This window comes from Python bivittatus, unplaced genomic scaffold (assembly GCF_059951505.1).
Source record: "Python bivittatus isolate LINGU-HERP-01145 unplaced genomic scaffold, Pbiv_v1 ctg000690_np1212, whole genome shotgun sequence".
NCBI lineage: Eukaryota > Metazoa > Chordata > Lepidosauria > Squamata > Pythonidae > Python > Python bivittatus.
Genome location: NW_028277096.1, coordinates 16872674 through 16892598, shown reverse-complemented (window position 1 = coordinate 16892598; position 19925 = coordinate 16872674). Strand labels below are relative to the sequence as shown.

At 40.4% G+C, this 19925-nt stretch overlaps 1 protein-coding gene across 4 annotated transcripts in view; it reads right to left on the bottom strand.

The window, feature by feature from the left end:
* NF1 (neurofibromin 1) overlaps nt 1-19925 on the bottom strand; it is a 197765-nt gene that overhangs the window by 133505 nt on the left and 44335 nt on the right. For 3 of the 4 annotated variants that reach the window (XM_088152397.1, XM_007420379.4, XM_025164948.2), the window contains exons 15-29: nt 19687-19766; nt 17341-17464; nt 14483-14638; nt 12545-12791; nt 10970-11043; nt 10775-10858; nt 8896-9336; nt 7339-7478; nt 5670-5792; nt 5446-5529; nt 3905-4021; nt 2854-3035; nt 2551-2762; nt 1960-2121; nt 277-380 (exon numbers count right to left, since the gene is read on the bottom strand). In XM_088152397.1, the coding sequence (XP_088008523.1) occupies nt 277-380; nt 1960-2121; nt 2551-2762; nt 2854-3035; nt 3905-4021; nt 5446-5529; nt 5670-5792; nt 7339-7478; nt 8896-9336; nt 10775-10858; nt 10970-11043; nt 12545-12791; nt 14483-14638; nt 17341-17464; nt 19687-19766 (2330 nt within the window). The remainder of the gene's footprint in view (nt 1-276; nt 381-1959; nt 2122-2550; nt 2763-2853; nt 3036-3904; nt 4022-5445; nt 5530-5669; nt 5793-7338; nt 7479-8895; nt 9337-10774; nt 10859-10969; nt 11044-12544; nt 12792-14482; nt 14639-17340; nt 17465-19686; nt 19767-19925) is intronic. The other variant, XM_088152398.1, reaches the window with a different exon arrangement.

The window sequence follows — 19925 nt, the reverse complement described above, 5'->3', positions numbered from 1 at the left end:
CTGCTGGCTTTTCAGAAAATCCTTAAGACCTAGTTGTCTTCCTGGGCATGGGGGAGAAAAGTGATGGGAAAAAGTGGTCTTGCAAGGAAGCTCACATCTTGCCTCTTTTTGATAAGTCAAAAGATGCCAGAGATAACGCCTTTATCATGCAAACTTCAAAGCACGGGATGGTAAGAACAGAAAAACCGAAAAGAGGAGGAAAAATAAAAAAGAGTGGGAAACGTCACCTTCCTTCTCCCCTTGCATGCCCTCCCCATCACCATTCCAGAATCAAACCTTGTAGGGTCCACTTCGAAGCTAACAGGCTGCCATTCTGGAGACGTAATTACAGTTCTTAATAAAGGCTCCAAAAGCTTCTGTAGATAGGTTGCACCATACACCTGCATGAGAGAGTTTACCCCCGTTCAAGTTGGTTTCATCCAAGAAAAACAAATGCAGTGGGTATTTGCTGATGCTGATTTAGTCAAAGACTAAAACTTCCAAAATTCAAGACAACTGAGATATTCTGAAAAAGGAGGGCAGCATTCAAAAAATAATTCCCTCTGATTCTGTTCACAAGCTATACAAAGTCTCTGGGGTTGGCATCAGATATTTTATGGGATGGTACAAATGCAAATAAATAAATACATTTTAAAAGATGGGTGAAATCTCATGAGATGTCCAAAGTTTTGCAAGATTTCACAAGATTCTGGCCCTTTTAAAAAAAAGAAAAATTATTCTGTCCTCCCCTTTTAGATGAAAATGGCAGCCATTGGTACTGTGTTGCCAACCCCTGCCTTCCCTCCTGTGCTATACATTATCTATTTCACACTGTTAGTTGCCACTAAATGAGTCAGTAAAATTTACATTATGATACCATGTATAGTGGTGTCTGCCTTTTACACTCATAATGATGCTCCTTATCATACAGTAGTCTTTGAAAACCATCTCACTTAAATTTTTCTATTAAGACTTCATTCCAAAGAAACATGAGCATTGCACACTATGTTCGACGGCCTCTATCAGCACCAATTGTTTGTGGCAGAACTATACCGTTCTGGACAGCTCCTTGTCAAAACATTATCTTCAGAAGAGCACCTCTGCCTGTATAACTATACGGATTACCAAAAAACCTATCTGACACAGAATAATTGTTAAAATCTATACATGGATAGATTGTCATGGAGAAAGTCTGTTTATGTGGTCACTAAGAGTCAACAACAATTTGATGGCAAATCCTCAATCAATCAATCAATCAATCAGTAATGGATTGATAAATGTAATTATGAAACGAAAATCACTAGGACCTTAGATAGTGTATGCTTGTTCCCACTGTTACCAGCTTTAGCTTTTAATTATCTAACTTTTTTTGTTTCTTTCCATGCTTTTGTACATAACATCTGATCAGAGTTAGCATGCTTGGTCACTTGCCTGGGCCCACACCTCTTTTGGGGATCAGAGACTGTCTCTTGCACACTGCCACTTGATCCTCTTTTCCCCACAGCAAGTTCTCAACAACGTACAGGTTTCCCACTGGCACATAAGCAAAAGACACTGATGGGGAGACCCAGCAAGCAGCAGCTGAGGACAAAGAGGAAGTGGACACCCAGAAACAAGAAGTCCATGGGCCATCCAAAACCTGAAGCTGCTGCAGAAAGAATGATTTACAGCCGTCATTTAGACTTAAAAAAAAAAAAAAGCCAATGACAAACTGTCCTTCTACAGTGGATTAAATAACAACGACAAAAAAATCTACCTGCACCCTTAATAACTACTGTGCTGGGAATTCAGTGCATTAGTATAAAATCAGTGTATAGAATCATTTTACTGTGATTTTAACCAGACAACAGTTATCACTTCAAGCCTGCACCTTAACAAGGAATGCCAAATCTTTCAAGTCCATCTGGTTTTGTGTGTCTTGAGTTAACATTCTGCCCCAAATCTCTCTGCACCTCAAGCAAATTTGAAGATCAAATGTACCTTAAAGCAGAAAGTCATTATTTTGCTAGCCAGACTATTTCCCCTGAAAAGCGTCTGCATTGAGTCAGCCAGCTCAACTTCTTTAGAAAACATGTTCCAAAGCAACTGGTAAAGTAAGTGCCTGGAGTCAAAAAGGGTGACAAGGACACGAGCTAGTTCATCCTTTGAAAAGAGAAAGAAGAAAAACATGGCCAGATGTCAAATTATGTTTTGATCTAGATTTGTTGAGTAAGCCACAGTTGTCTGGGCTCATTTAGCATTCAAAACTATAAGCCAATACAATTAACAAGGTTGGACTTGCAATTAGAATAATGAAAACAGGCATATTTGATCATGTGCTCATTTCAGAATGAGCTCAAACATATCCATTCAGGTCAAGTTTTTTTTCCCCATCTGCCTCTTAAAGCAAGACCTTGCAGATATTCCTTTTATTGACTTATTAAGAAATAAAAAGCCTCTGTCACTGGAGTGCAGACCTCCTAAAGGAATCCAGTAGATTGTGATCTACCTTTTGTCTGTCTCCATTGTATATGACCCAATTGTAACTTGCATTCACCAATGCAGGAGCAACCAACAGTGTGATTTCCTTACCCACTGGGAACAAGGCACCACATTCGCCAAAGCCATAGCAATGGGCAATTCTCCCTGGTCACCCATCATAGTGACCAACTCCACCAATCTCTCAAAACGATCTGCCAGCACAGTTTCCGCCAAGGTGTCAAACTCAGTGCCCTGTTGCAGAATTTTGGTGAGGACCTCCATGAACGTAGCTCTTGTCTGGAGATCTTTGTGATAGCCTAACCCTACCAACAACAAAAGATTGAGTTAAAATGTTTGGGTATGACTTTGCATATCCAAACTCCACAAAGTGAAGGAGAAGCTCATCCATTTTACCTATAGAGTGCATAAGGCCACTATCCACATTTGCATTGAGCAAGTTTGACATGGCCAGAACAGTGCAGTGCCGCAAGGAAGCCAGCCTCCGAGACATCCCACGTTTCCGGCCACCTGTTTGCGCACTCTCATCTTCAACTTCACTGCAGTCATTAAGGAGGTTCATAAACAGGGTGAAGTACCTAAATGTATACAAAAAAAATGGTCTGCATCTCTCCAGGAAGATCTTTTTATAATCAAGATAGTGCTCTCTTTTACCCATTTTATCTTGTAAAAGAGACACCTTTCTGCATGACATACTCAGCGTTCCGACATATCACCCCAAGTTCATTTGTATGACACCGTCTCCTATTTGTTTCCAGCATTAAAAGAAGAAATCTTATTTTACTTTCCCAATCCATTAACACTCTGCTTTCAATATTCTTTAGGTAAACCTACTGATTTTTCAATTTTCTTCTTATTGCCTTACGTTTCACTGTTTTACATGGCTTACGAGAAGAATTAACAGCGCTAAAGATTAAAGTATCTTGTCAGGTACCAGAGCTGGAATGGGGCAGGAATCAAATTAAAATATTCCTGACAGTCTGTTTCCTAGCCACTGTTTGAATATGTTCATTTGTTTCATGGTGAATCTAATTTTACTGTTAGAAAAGTTTGCATGAGACTGAGTTGCTTTAACCCATTAGCTACCCACTGACTCTCTTCAACAATCCTCAGTTCTATTCAGGCTGAGACAGCAGAGATTCCTGGTTCAAATCTGCATTCAGTAAATTAAACTTATATGTTTACTTATGTCAATTCAAGCATACATCAAATAAAAAAACTGTATGTGTGTGATTTAACAAACAAGAACTAGGGCCCAATTTTGACACTTCTTCCCTCTGTCCCCTTCACTGATAGAAGAATAAACAGTGGAATTATTTAGCTGCAAGGTTTCCTGAGACAGATCAAACTTTGTAGAATGATACGCTCAGGCAAAGCTTATTGCCCAAGTAGAACAGAAGTCTAGCTATTTCAGTCTATTAAGAGCTAAAAATATAAAGGCGTTTACTTTAGAAACAGCTGGGATTTAGCTTCCATCAATTCAACTCCATCTCCTTCTTCTGGCTGAAGTGGAAGTCCCGCCAGAAGAGAGACAACAGCTTCCATGCTTGCCTGGTCCAAGTCCCTGAACAGTGAAACAATAAATGAAATGAATCAATTAAAAGTGCATTTTTCACACAATTCTCACATGGGCAACATGAGGCTATGTGGGACATTCTGAAAATGCTAGACTACAGTTCTTAATAAAGGCTCCAAAAGACAGGAGTCTTAAGGCTGTTCTTTCTGTGAACAGGAAATAAGAGGTTTGCCTTCATCATCCATTCTCTGTCCGGTATGTGCTTCTTGGGTGTGTATGACCTTCCCCACGCATTGCTGTCTTATCTACCTCCTTGATAACATCTCCCTCATGTGTCTCTCTAACTCCTTCCTGTATGTTGCCTCCAACTGTGCAGCCCTGTGGATTTCTTATAGGTAGCCCCTCCACTTGCTTCTTGCTGTCTCTGCCACTGGAGAGGAGGCCACTGAAAAGGGGGAGCCCCAGGCCTTTTACCTACACCAGTGGTTAAGCACAACTAAACATACATGTCATTTCCCCCTTGTTTATTAACAATTATGACTCAGTAGCTGCTTTGTGTGGAGAGACACAGTCTGGGCTCCTCAGTGTTTAGTGTAATTTTTAATTTAATAATGTAATATTTTAAATACAAAGCCTATTTTTTCCCCACAGTGACAACCCAGTGAGCTAGGCTGGGCTGAGAAAGTGTCAATCAATGAACTTCCATGGATGAAGGGAAACTACAACTTGGGCCTCCTAACTCCTAGTTCAATACCTTCATCATTACACCAGACTGGGGCTTGAACTGAGAGGGAGGGACTGGTCAAAGTCACCTGTAGACCTTTCATAGCTGAGGGTGGACTTGAACTTGGGTCTCCCTTTTTCAAATCAACACCTTCACCACTACCCCACACCAACTATTGGGCTGAGAGGAAGGAACTGGCCCAGAGTCGCCCAGTTGGCTTCCATGCCTAAGAGAAGACTAGACCCTGGTCTCTCCCCAAATCCAACACGTGAACCACTCCATCACACTGGTTCTTGCACTGAGAGAGGATTGATCTGAAATCCCCCCCAGAGAGTTCTTGTAGATGAGGAGGATTAGAACCAGGATCTCCTCCCTCCTACTCCAACAGTTTTAGCATTATACCAGACTGTTTCTTAGTCTGAGAATGACTGACCCAAAATCACCCATGGAGCTTCTGTGGCTGAGGGTGGACTAGAACCCGGGTCTTCCACTCCTAGTCCAACTACACCAGACTGGCTCTCATAAACATAAACACAATGAACTCAATATTCATTTGCTGTGCTTTCTTTTCCATTCCATCCCACCAAGCATTCATTCATTCACTTATTTACTCGGAACGTGGACATTGCAGATTCTTCCTCAAGCCATTGATTGCCATCTGTTATTAATCAACCACCCCAAAAACTATTTTTAACAAACTGCTGCATTGTTAGTGCAGGAGACATGGTTAATCGAGCGTTCTTTTTACCTTGTCAGACATTTCACATCCTCATCTGTAGCCTGATTGGACGTTCCCATAACCCAGTCGGTCAAATATTCCACCATCTTGTTCCTAGAATCCAGAAATACAGAACAGAAAGTATGGAAAACAACATTTGACAAAATCCAAATTAAAGAGGCTATGTGGGACATTTTGAAAATGCTAGATTACAGTTCTTAATAAAGGCTCCAAAAGCTTCTATCAAATCTCACCTGAATTTCATTTCTTGGCAGAAGGACAGATCATCTCGCCTCTCCATCATTACCTTCACAAGCTGACAGAGTTTGGTTTTAATCTGAATTGCATGCACCAGATTCCCAAGGACACGCACGTATCTGCGAGGTGATATGAAATACAGGCCTCTCAATTAATGAAGCTTCTAAAAGCTGCCAATATTCCTTGAGCATCTTCTCCAAAGCCATCATAGGCCAAGAATGAGAAGACTTTCCTGAAAAATCAGTATTCCTGTTCTGGTGCCTGTGCTGGATTATGCTATCTGGGCATTATGGAGGTTGAAATTTAACCTCTCTGCAGGACACCAAGCTTCAATGCATGGATTGATTTTATCTGTTGAGGTAAGCCATCATAACCATGGCTGAAAATACATGAATGGTACAACTCAAGAAGGAAAAAAACAAACAAAAAGCTCTTGGACTTCCAGTGGCTCCTCTTACCCAGGAAATAACAATAATACATGCAGATGTGGCTCTGCTAGAGATACCGACAGCCTGTGTGTAGAAGAGATTCAACTTTTTAAAAAAGAAATGGCGGTGGCATCATTGGAAGGGGGTGCAGCCAAAATTTCCAGATGTTTTTAGGATTTTAATTTTTAGGATTTTAATTTCCCTCCCCCCACTGTTTTTTTTAATTGCATAACCTTTGACAGATTACACAGACAGAAATCACACAAGAATAAAGATACAAAAAGCGAAGTAGAAGATAAACTATTAATGAAACATAAGTAAAAACATTATGAAAAAATATTTTTTTAAAATGTTTTTTTACAATTTTTAGGATTTTTCAAACAGGTAAATAAGTTTAGCAGAAGGGACCTTTGTTTTGTTTCTCAATCTGGGGGGGCTTCACAAAAGAGACTGAGGGAACCATATGTAGTCTATTGGTTATAGGTTGCCCATCCTTTTCTTATGGTCTCCTGAATCTGAATCAGAGGCTGAAGGGTACGATCCAACCAGTTGTCAGGAGCTAATAGGAGATCAACCCCTTGAAGCAGACCAAGGAGACAGTGACCAGGAGCACATGAGGTCAGATTCTGGCAGGGGTGCTAGCTCCAGAATACAGTGGCAACTTCAAAGGACAGAGCAAAGGATAATTTACTCAGGAAGCAACGAGAATGCTCTTTACTTAGTCACATCCACAGCTAGGACTTCTTAGGAGCAGTCTCCAGGATGTTACTCTCTGTTGGACCTGTGTTCTAGGTTTTACAACCTGGGACAAGCTTGTGGAACTCTCTGGTATCTGAATCCTACATTGACAAACCACTCTTGTTTCTCTGCTGCTGCCTCATCCCCCTTCCCAGACCCATGTGCTGTCAGCTGCCAACCTTCTGGCTCTGACGCTTGTTCCTTATGGCTATGGATGGATTTTGTGGACCTCTGGCTCTGAATCCCTGAACTCCCAGTTTCAACCACCAGCACTAATGGCTACCAGGCAAGATCTTGCCTTCCCTGTATTTCTCCTGAAGCTTGTGTGCAACTGCTCAGCCAAGCACTCTACTGGCCTTCTTAGTTATCTGAATTACAATCCCATCATTAAACCAAGTTCAGCTTGCTACTGTGTGATTGTTGAGTCAATCACAGGACACCCTTGCTCTGCTACAAATGCATAGACCATGGGGAGAAACAGAGGAATGAACTGACTTGCCTAACTAGATTCAGCATCATGGTCTCAATCCTGGCTTGCCCTAGGTGTTCCGAGCTGCCTTCAGTGTGGTTATCAAGCAGGTTCTTCATGATCGCAATGGTCTGTTCCACAAACTGGGTGTTGGTATCATTTAACAAGACCTGCACAGGAGCAAAATGTGCTGTTTGTTAAGTTTGCTAGATGATACAAAAACAAAACACAAAACCCTGTGCCATAAAAAACTAGATTCAAATTTCAATACCAGATATCCTAATTCAAAAGCTGGCTTTTCATCCACTATTATTATAAGCACTTAATCGTAGTTGCTAGTTATATCAGCTAATTTGACTGCTCCTAGCTTAAATTGCCTATGTAAGAGGAGAAACAAACTGTGAGAAAAAGAATATCGTTGAGGACATGTTGCTTTTGCACATTCTGGCCCAGGATTTCTGACTTCATGTTATGTATGAACATGGCCAGGGACATTTAAAAAAAAATCAAAATCAGGCTAGGAGATATGTTTACTTCGCAGTGTGATAGAATGTGAGTTTGACTCAGAGAAAGGGAAAAGGAATGATGAATCTTTATAGAAAAGATAAATTTGAGTCTGGGAAAGCAGAAAGCATAAGAAAGAAACTCAAAATATCTCTGCCTTATTAGTGTCAGGTATAAATTGAAGCAGTGAGGGATATTGACAGGCATTCAAGATTTTGTTAAAATGCCCTATCTGCATTGAAGTACATTTCAAGATTCCCAACAATTCTTATTTGCTGACATTGCCTCCCTCAAGGGCCAATATTTCAGCTTCACTGTATCCTTACTGAAAGATTACCACCATCCTTTCCTTTGGAATTCTCCTAATTTTCTGCCTTGGAGGTCAGCAATTTTTTCAGACAGCAGCACCACTGAGAAATTTCTGATAATGTCCACATGTGCCAAATCCCATTTGAGAACATAGAAAATTGGCAAGATTTGGGCATCCCGTGAAACTTCAATTATTACTAACTGTAACATATACTAAATATAATATATACTACAGCTTCAGCTATAACTATTTTTTTTACAATATTATTTCAAGGATCAATGACATCATCTAACAGTGTTAAAGGCATCATGTTGCACCTCTTTGGAGAGAAAAAAGATAAAATGATTGACAGTATCTTAATGAAGAAAGGCAAGACAAAAATAATTTCATCTAGATGTTGAGAACAAAGACATGCTAGTGCTTCTAGAGACGTTCTGCTGAGGACTAACTGCTTCCCAAAATTAATTTCCTACACAGAGCTCTCCAGAATCAATCAATCAATCAATCAATCAATCAATCAATCAATCAGGCAGTCCACCACTTTTTTAACTCTCCCTCCAAGAGCTCAAGGTGGCTTATATGGACACCTAGCCAGTTGCCATGGCTGAGGGTAGATTTGAACCCAAGTTGTTTTGTTTCTGTGCACTACCTTTACGCCATAATAATAAATCTGATCTGTCTTCAGCTTCTAAATACAGAAGTCTGGTAGAAAGAAGGAATCCTGCATATGGTAGCTGGTTTGCAAGACAGTTTAATTGAAACTGAACTTTTACCTGCCCTTGTGAGTCGAAGAATTTGCTGATTATATTTTTTAATTTGTTGAAAAGCATTGGATAAAGAGCAGGGCTCAGCTCCAGGCCCATGAGGTCCTTAATGTTAGTCCGTATCTGCAGACCCACTTTCTCATGGGTACAGACCATCAGGGACAACAAGCGATCCATGAACTTGCTCACAGGAGTCTCGGTGTTGCCTTCAGTTGACAGCATGGAGATCATGGAGCCTTTCCGCTCACTCACAGGGCCCATGGGGGGACTGTAGGATGGAAAGGGTGTGCTGCCGCGGTGCTGCAAGCACACCCCACCAAGGGCGCACAGAAAGCCAGTCATGTTGATCCACTCTTGCAAAGAGTCTGTGTCTGACAGATCAATGGAACCTCCACCACTGACATGGGACATCCGCCTCTTGACTATTGTCTTGTGAAGACTTTCAGCAACCTGTGGAGAATTACATATAGGAAGGTGGGATGAGAATGTCACACTGCTGAATTTGCATGTATGGGGGTTATTAATTTGTATGAATAGGGATTTTTCGTTCCAGAAAGCAAACTAGTCAGGACTTCATTCTCTTTCGAGACAACCGTAATCCATCAGGAATCTGGTTTTTAGAAAAGAACTGAGGTTCAAACAAACATATCCAAGATTTTCCAGAGCATTCTCTCCACAAATAGAACTTAAATCTAGTCCCATATCCAACCTACAGTGGGTCTTCATAGTGCTTTACTATGGCTTTCCTAAGAGAAGATTCATGAGATCCCCTTTTAGAAACCTTTCTATTTTCATTTTTACTGTTCTAGGTCCTTGTTTCACTGGACTGATATTCTGTGATTTTTTTTAAACAACTGTTAAGATCTTTTGGGAATGCTGCTGAAAAGCAGAACTGAAAATTTAAAAAGAAAGCAAAGTTGATATTACAATAATTTCACATTGGCACCAAATCAAAATATGTTTTGTATTTTGTTCCAGTCTGAGTTGGCATGCTACATGAACCAATCACAGTGGATTAAATTCCATACCCAACGGCTGGTGCGTGTACAGCCATCCAATAAGCCATGATTAAACAAACAATGGGCCAATATAACTCTGATTTATTCATTAAGTCATAACTAAGCACTTCACAACTTCATCTGTATTTAAAACAGGGTCCAAAGAGAGCCAGTCTGGTGTAGTGATCTGAGGTGCTGGACTAGAAACAGAGAGAGCCAGGGTCTAGTCCCAGCTTAGCCATGGAAGTCAGTTGGGCGACTTTGGGCCAGCTGTTCTCTATCAGCCGTAGGAGGAAGGCAAGGCCAAATCATTTCTGAAAATGTTGCCAAGAAAACTGCACAGACCTGCTCGTGTAGTCACCGGGGGTCAAGACTGACTCGAAGGACCATAACAACCCCATTCCCAAGGAGCCACAGTATTTTCCCAAAGACAAACAGACAAATGACACAGGCTAAGCCTTACAGTTGAATGAGGGGTACCAAAATGATCTGAAGAAAAAGCAAACTGACTTCTAACCATAAAGGCATAAATGTAACTGACCGCACAAGCATGTAGAAGACAAATTTAAGAAAGCAAAAGAAAAAAAAAAGATTCCCAGTAAAAAGAATATTAGAAGAAGTTGCACTTAGATGGAAATGAAACTTGCTTTCATTTTTTTGAAACACAAAATGAAATTGAACTTGCTGGAGTAGCAACGGAATAATCCAATATTCAGTGTGGAAACATAGAAGCTGGATAGTATGTCAATTTCTTGTAAACAAACAAGTAAATATTCATACAGGTCAAATACAGACAGAGCCACACATCCTTAATGGGAGGACTTTTGCCAGGCTGGCTAAGGATGATGGGAGTTGTATCCCAACATTCCTCTAAATGACCTTGGTCTTACCTGGCCATCTTCCATTTTAGTCTTTGGATAGTTGAGGATCAATTTTGTGGCTGCCTCCCATTTAGAAAGTGTCTCTTCCCAAGCCTAAAAGAAACCAGAAAAGATACTGTTTTATCACACAGCATAAACAAGCCTAAGGCATCAAGTGTTGACTGCCGAAAATATTTTTTTTCTTGAGGAAAGGAAAAAGCCTACCTCAGTGTTACCTGTTGTTGGATGTTCAATGCGCCTGAGTAGCGCCATCACTCTTTTCTGAAGAGCTGTTCTTCCTACAAAGAGATACAGTCAGAAGCTCAGAACATTTTTTCAGAACATTTTCTCAAGATCATTTTATTACCAGCAGAAATGTCTTCTATAAATGAAGATCCTTTGCTTTTTAAAAAATGGCAAAATGTATCTGCATTGATGCATACTGGACTGTACATTCTAATGCCCAGATGTCTATTACAGTTACATTTTTGTTTCCAACTTGCTCTGTTTTGGCAATTTCCAAGTCCTAATGCAGGGCTGAGCAGTCCATGACCCACGTGCATTCCCAGCCTCAATTCTCTAGTCTCCAGATCCACTCAGGTTTGTACCACCAGTAAAATCACAGATTTCCAGTAGCAGAATGTTTTACCATCAAGAGCTAAAACAGACTTGTTAAACCCATGGTAGAGTGAAAACTCCAGTTATGCCTTTACCAAATGCCCCAGATTGGGGGTGGGGGGGACACATGAAAAGGAGAGAGCTACCAGATTTATCTACATGGGGCATCACTGAATTACTACCACAGTTCTTGGGGGACACAAAATACTAATGTGGGCCCCGGCCACAAAAGAGTTCAAAACCTCTGCTCTCCTTGTCATAGCCAGTGAAGGTGTTTGTGAAGGAAGGAGGCCCCTCAATTGTTCCTTTTTAATTCTTCTTCCTACTGGATCCAACAGGGACAGGAAAAAACTAAGGCAAACTGAGGCTAGTATAAAAGAACAATCCAGTTATGAAGTCTTACAGAGGATAAGAGGGACTCTAGTTCCAAAGTTATTTTATTGAGTTCAAAATTTATCTCTGCTCCACCCTACTGGACCGTATTTCAGGGCCTAACTATGACTATAAATTGATACCTATGGCAGTCAACTTACATCTGTGGAACTTCCCATAAACATAAATGAAGGCCCTTGAAAAATGGGTAGAAAAACACGACAGCCTTATCTCCAACACTTGTATGGAGCCAAAGTGGTTAAAAATGTAGCACACAAGCACTTGACTAGCTTAATCTTTAGGACCAACCAAATAAGTGAAGTAAACAATCTTGAAAGAAACCAAGAAAACTGCAACAATTCCAGTTTAAGGTTAAAAAAAAGAGAAATTGTAAAGAGCTGCAGTTTACAGTGTAAATTCAGACTTTTAATCCTAGATTTGTAACTATCTCAATCTCACGTTCTATTGGATTTCTCAGAAACCTCACTTATGAATGCTTCACTCAACTAACAGCAATATGAAATAACACTAAGTGACTGCGGTCACTTAGACCAAATCAATACCCTGAAAGCGTGCTTTTGAGTGCGCAAGTCATCAACTTTACCTGGAAACTGAAGCAACAGGCAGCAAGATACATGAATCTGTACTCTTCTGAAATCCACTGTGACTCCATTTGCAAAGCAGGATTAAGAATTTAAAGCGGTACTTACGTTTATTTGCCGAAAAGAAATACTGTGAATATATTGAAAAGAAATCTCTTATTTTTAACATTTCAGGTTTATTGCATGTAACAATGAGGCCTCCTCTTACCTGTTGACATCATATTGCTCACGGATGCAAACTCCATAAAGGTATTATAGTTGGGCAAGAAGTTGTGAACTGACACCTCGTCTACTCCACACCTGATATCTGCTTCCTCACAGAGGTGTCGGAAACAGGACATCGCCACAAGCACTGCCTCGGTGTCAGGGCTCCAGAGAGACATATACAGGGCAACCTCTAACTTGGTTTGGGCTTGGCGACATATGAGTGTTCCATTGCAACCTGCAGTGCTTTCCTTTGGAAACAAAACATGGGTAAAGTCAGTTACTAGTCGTCATTGCGGCAGTTGTTTTTCATGTACTTCAAAACCAAATATAATATGCGGGGTCATCACAAATCAATGCTACTTTCTAGTCATCAGATGCTGAGCAGTCACGGAGTTCCCTTCCAAGACAGGTTTTTATCACAAATGGAGAAAGAAGGTCTCTTCAGTGGAACTTACATGCCACCAAGAAGCAAACTGGTTTCTTCTTTGCATAATTCAGCATTCAGCTACCTGGGTCCCTGCAGATGTTGGGACGGCACGTTTGGTTGGGAATTGATCTCAGAAGCTAAGCGGGGTTAGTTGAGGTTAGTGCTTGGAGGGGGCCACTCTTTAGGAATGTCAAAGTCGTTGTCTATACTAAGAAATGGAAAAAGCATCCTGGAAAAAGGCAGTGCAAGCCACTTCCATAATGACATCAAGGCAATTACATAGGCGCAGAAGCTGAGGAATTGAATGTGACTGGAGGGCATCTTTACTTTTACTTTGGTTCCAATACACCTTCAGGGTGCCAAGTTGAGGAAAGCCACCATAACTCATGGCTACTTCCCACTAAGGATGACACAGAAAATTAATAAAGCTACCTACTGCCAACTGGAGGAGGCTGAAACCAATTCATTTTTTTGGAATATGAACATATCCTGTTTGTAGTTGTAAGACGCTAGTTATATAGCAGTGTTGTCCAAACTTGGCCACTTTAAGATGGGTGGACTTCAACTCCCAGAATTCCCCAGCCAGCCATGCTGGCTGGGGAATTCTGGGAGTTGAAGTCCACCCATCTTAAAGTGGCCAAGTTTGGACAACACTGCTATACAGAAATCCATCCAGGATGGGACACCCACAATACTGTGGGAAACAAATATAAGAAAACCCAGGTCAGTGTCAAGAGTTTAGCCAGAGACCTGGTACCCACAAATACAGATAGTACCATTGTTTAACTATAATTTATTGAACAAGCTACCAAGACTAGGTTCGCTCAAAAAAGCTATACACAGACAAAGTTCCAGACCAAACAGAAAGACTTTTATACTCTGACCATAACCTTAAAAATCACAGGGTGGGTGAGTTAAATCCAGAGCTTAAGAACTCCTCCTAGTCAGGAATATGTTTCAAGGTGACATTTTTCATAACACGCCATATAGCCAGTTACTCATGGAACTAAAGACTCCCACTTGCAAACCCAGCAGCTTCTGAAAGTCAGGGAGAACTTCTGCAGCAAAGCCTACACATCAGAGATAGAATTAGGGCATGGAGTAACAACACTGCACTTAGGGACACCAGACCATTCCTTGTAACTCTAAAAGTCACCCACGACCCTTTAGAAATTAAAATAAAAACAGTAATAAAATTAAATTGGCCGACATTTCAGAAGATGTGTGCTTTTGCACAAAATGACAAATTTGAAACATAAATAAATTTCAAGAGGCTGCTGAGAGCTGCAAGATTTTGAGCAATCTTTTCAGGGGAGGAAGAGTATCAGGTCAAGGAAAGATTGCCAGTCCCTGAATCAGCGTAATCTGAGCACATTCACATGCAGGCTGAAAGAGAAAGCTCAGGCACAAGGGTGGAGCTCAGTGAGTATTAGGCTTGTAACACCACATAGCCCACAGAAGAAGGCTTAGGGCTAAATAGCATTCCACAGGGCCAGCTCTCACTTTACTCACCATGCAGAAACTCCCCTTGCCCTTCCTGGGCGGAGCTCCTGGGATACAGCGCATCATCTCTTCATGGTCAAGAGAAATTTGATTAGCTCCACCCCCAGAGACATCACATCCTACCCCATAAAGGAAGAGAAAGGGGCAGGAACTTCTATCTGATTGCTACAAAGAGAGGGAAGAAGAATTTAAAAGTCATCCAACTTTTGAAAGGGAATGAAAAATTTCAAAGGACAATGGGAGGGAAAGAAAGGTGGTCAGTGGTCCTACATTTAGGAAAGGAGAAAACACTTGTAATAGGAGTAAAAGCAATATCAACAACACTTGGCAAATTGATTTTCTCACAAAAGAGGAGTCCTCAAATAAGAGGACTGGAAATTAACACCCACATGAGGGACCCTTTTCATAGAACTGGTTCATGTATCTTTGAGAAAAGCTCATACTTGCTGTAATGCTATGGTGGGCACAGTATGTATCTCTGTTGTATTTTTACTTGGGCACTTCATATCATTTGAAACATGCTTCCTGCCAATCCTACATACTTGCATACCATATGCATTTTCTTTTTCCCTATACTACTAGCTGACTGTCTACTAAATCATAGAAATTTCAATGTGATTTCTGACTGATGCTCATAGGTTCTATGCAAAAATGTGGAGACCTGGCAAGACCCAGATGTGACACTGACTCCTTTAGTTCCCACTGGGTGCAAAAGCCTCTCTCAAGCTGTTCTTTTTTTATTCCATCCTCCAAGAAAAGTCAGGTTATTATATATTAGAGATATGAAAACTCATAGTTCTGGGGAATGCTAGAACATTCTGATTTTCTTCCAGAACATACTGATCTGATCAGTTTGGGTTGTTCTGGTAGTTTTCCAAAAATATATCTTCCAGAACTGGAGTGGTTCATGGTGTTCCCAACACTGCACACTGAATCACAGAGTTGGAAGAGGCTTTTTAGACTATCAGGTCCAACTAAAGCATCCCAGACAGATTAGTTTCCATCTTAGTTTCCTTTGATGCCATTTTTTAAATCTGTTCCAATTTCTCTGAATCCTTCTTAGAGCAAGTGCCTAGAACTGGGCATAGTGCTGAAGGTGGAGTCTGACTAAAGCAGAAAAGAGTGGAACCACTGGAAATTAAGCTTCTGTTGATAGAACTTAAAACTACATTTGCCTTCTTTGCAACTATATCACACTGACACATAAGCAGTTTGCAACCCATTATGTTTGTCAAGCCAGTGTTCCCCATCCTATAACTATAAACGTTATTTTTGTTTCTTAACAAAAGGTCAACTGCACTTGACTCTCCCAAATTTAATTTTGTCCTCTTTGCAATCCATTTCTCCAACCTATCAAGATGGGTTTGAATTTTTTTTCAGTCTTCTAGAGACCTAACCCAATTTTGTACAACCCGCAGTTATGATAAACATTTCCTTCATTTCTTCATCCAAATCATTAATAAAAGTATTGAAGAATAAAGGACCGTCCACTTCATACCCCTCTCCAATTTGCTGACGAACCATTGATCGCTCTATGATTTTTGAAACAGCTATGTATCAATACTTGCTAATCAGTATGTCTTAAGATACTTTATCAAATGGTAAAATCAAGGTATGTTATGTCTTCAGCATTTCATAGCCTATTAAAGGAAATCTTCTGTCAAAATAAAAGATTAGCCTGGCAAGATTTCTTCTTCACAAATCCACAGTGAATTATGGTAATCACACTGTTTTTGAAGTGCTCACAGATTAATTTCTTTATGATATACTATAGCGTTGTCCCACATATTGATGTCAGACTGAATGGTCTATAGTATGCTGCATCCTCCTTTCCCCCCTTGTGAAGAGAACAACCGCACTTGCCCTCTCACAGTCCTTTGACTTCACTGATTTTTTAGAGAAGGCATAAGGATCCAGCCAGACTGTCAATTGGCTCCTAGGGCACAATTCATCTGATCCTGGACATTTAAACACTAAAGCATATTCCTTGTTTCTGTCCTTCTCAAGCTTCAATCTTGCCCTTTCATCTTGTTCTTCACAATTTCTGGTAGGACGCATAATTTTCTTGTTGGAGGAACTGCAAACCACTCTATGATTTGGAAGATTTACTTGCAGAAACCAACCAGATCAAACCCAGAATGGCTGGATCATCGTATTCCAGAATAAAAAACAAACATTCCAATAACTTCCCATTGGAACAGTGAGTTTTGCACAGAACCATTATACACAGTATGTCTGTCCCACTTCTCTTTTTACCTACGCAGGTGAGGCTGAGAAATGGTAACTGGTCCAGGGTCTCCTAGTGAATTTTACACTCCTAGTAGGGATCTGAGCAGTTCAAACCTGAAATTCTTCCCCACTATATCAAACTGGTCCTTGATACAATCAGCAAAATGCTTTCCCCTTAGACGACTGCCAATTCCTAACCCAAGAGCTAAACACCTGAAGAATTATGTATGAAAGCCTTATCGAAGTGTTGAATTTAATGTGCAGACGTCCAACAGGATCTTGCACTAATAGACAAATATTGCTTTGGCACATGGAGTTACTCACAATTCAAACTCCCCAAACAGATGTAGAAGAGATAAAGGGTAGCAATACCTTGAGCAACAAAAAGAATAAGGATTTTAGGAAAGGTTTACATCTCCCTGGCAGGAGATACAATCTAGTTCACAATGTTAAGAAAACTGTTATGGTACATTTTCACTTCCTTTACTGAGCAAGAATGTTAAAAATAGCTGGAGCTAGTCAAATTTTCTTTCCATCCATGAGCTTCCAACCTTCTAATAAGTGGAGCAAGCCAGAAACAACAAGCCCTAACTTTTCAGAAGCTTTTCAGCTTCTCTGAGATTTAGGCTTTCACTTACTTTGTTTTTGAGAAGAAATTTGTTCCTGCAGATCAAAATCTCTCGCAGCCATTTGAGGATTTCCGTGCTGCTGAGAATCTGATTGCTTGTTAGTCTCTTGCATATACAAAACAGCATTTGTGAACTTCAGGAACATGGAAATAGGAAAATAGTCATGATAAGTCAATTATCAATCAGTGCCTTCTGTACTGTCCAAGGCAACATTTTAAGTAAGCTGCTCACTGCAATAGTCATGACAACCAATTTACAAGTTCCCCAATTCTGCACAGATCTCTTGGAGTCTTGCCTGCCTCCCCTCCATCCCCTGCAAACTCCAACATTACCTCTTACCCCAGGAAAATGCTCAACTCATTTTTGCAGACCCAAGTCGGGCTCAAATTTCCAGGCATAAAATAACAACATGTTCACAAGCATATAAATGTTTATACAAAACACTAGAAGGAAGCAGTTTCGCTCATAATTCACACCAATCTCCCAATAGCTAAGAATTGTTTCTGATAGGTTTAATGGGTGAAAGCACAGAACAGATCCCTTACAAACTTTGAGTATTTGAAGGACATCCTACATTCTTTATCCTTATGAAAAAGTGTCAGGAGTAGCCATAAGATAAATATTGGGAGCTCCTAATTCTGCATTTTTTTCACCTCAAAAACATCCCTGTTAGCACCTACCTAAAGCTGTAGCATAAGAATGTGAGAGGAGGAGAAAAAGGAAGAGGAAAAAAAATGGGTAGCAGACGTACTCCTCATCTTGCTACTACAAATTTGGAGGTCTCATGGATCCACATTTGTAACCCTTTTTAAAAATTAATTTTACTTGTTAAAATAATGAAATACAAAAGAAAAGAGTCTACATAATGTTATTTTTATTAAAAGAACATAAACATAACCCCAACCTCTAATTAACGTTTTACAAAAATCTATACAATAAGTACAAATACCTACATGGAATTACTTCAGTTGCTAAGCTTGTCATTAAATCTACAGCAACATACTTTGTCATCTTCCATTTTTAGAACCCAAAGACTTTTCAAAAATAGGTAAGACTCTAATGCTTATAACCTGCAAAACAATGCACAGCTGTCCTCATAATACAGCTGTGTAATTAGGAGCTCCCAATATTTATCTTATGGATCTGAAAGTGTCCTAGATTCAGCCTAATGGTAGATGTTCAGGCATAGGCATGACTATACTTCTCTAACCAAGGCAGCGTATCAACTGAATTTCTCCCCAACAAGATCACACTTGTCCACCATTGCAGATAAATGTCTTATAGATTAGAATTGTTGCTATGCACCCTGTGTAGCGCTCCCTTTGAAGAATTCTCAGAAACACCAATTTGTCCAAAGAATAGCAGCAAGGATATTAACAGACACAGATCTGCCTTGGAACACTACCCTAGTCCCCTAATCTATTTGAAAACACAATTTAAATTCTGGGTGGCAACTTGCAAAAGCCCCACATAGCTTGGGTGCAGGATACTTTAGGGATTCATCTGCCTGGACCCCAGGATCTGGTGGAGAGGCCTTGGAAACAAAGTTGCTGAGAAAAAATGAAATTGCCTTCTCCATAGTTGTCCCCAAATTGTGGAATGTGTTGCTTCACAAAGCTCAAGTGACACCTATTTGTCGACTACTTTGCAACAAAACCATTTTAAATGGGTTGGTTATTTTGCAACAAATGGTAACAACTTTTTAAATTGGGCAGTCCTTTATTTCACTGGACAGACAATCTTTTATTTGCCATCTTGCTTCATCTGCTGATTCCATACTGGTTTACTGTTCTGTTATTCTATGGAAACACCACTCAGTTGCTTTTAATCGATATATAGATAGTCCTTGACTTATGACCATTTGTTTAACAAGCATTCAAAGTTACACTGGCGCTGAAAAAAGTGACTTGTGACTGGTCCTCCCACTTACAACCGTCACAGCATCCCCGGGGTCATGTGATCAAAATTCAGGTGCTTGGCAACCAGCATGCATTTACAATGGTTGCAGCATCCTGGGGTCACATAATTGCCATTTCCATCCTTCCCAGTGGGCTTCTGACAAGCAAAATCAATGGGGGAAGCCGGATTCACTTAACAACCACAGTTATTTGCTTAATGATTGCAGTGATTCGCTTAACAACTGCAGCAAAAAAAGTTGTAAAATTGGGTGCGACTCACTTAACGACCGCATCACTTAGCAATGGAAGTTCCGGTCCCAATTGTGGTTGTAAGTCGAGGACTACCTGTAAGTCATTTGAACGGGGTGCAGTGACTAACTGCTGTTTTTCTATACTTATGATTTGTAGCTGTGATACAAAGCCCAGGAAAAGGAGTCAGTGGCAAGTCTGTACTGACCTGATTTCCCAGAATGTTTCGATGGGTGCATCAGGATTCCACAAGTCAATGCTGTCTAACTGATGAAGCACAAGCAAGGCCTAGCAGCATAAACATACAAAAAGGCTCTGCATGAACATAACCCTGAACAAAACATTACTGCATTGTGAGAATAAAAATATTAGACCAAGGCAAACCCAGCTGGGGTTCTTATTTTGCATTTAATGAATGAATTTCTGCTGGATATCCTACAGCTCTGT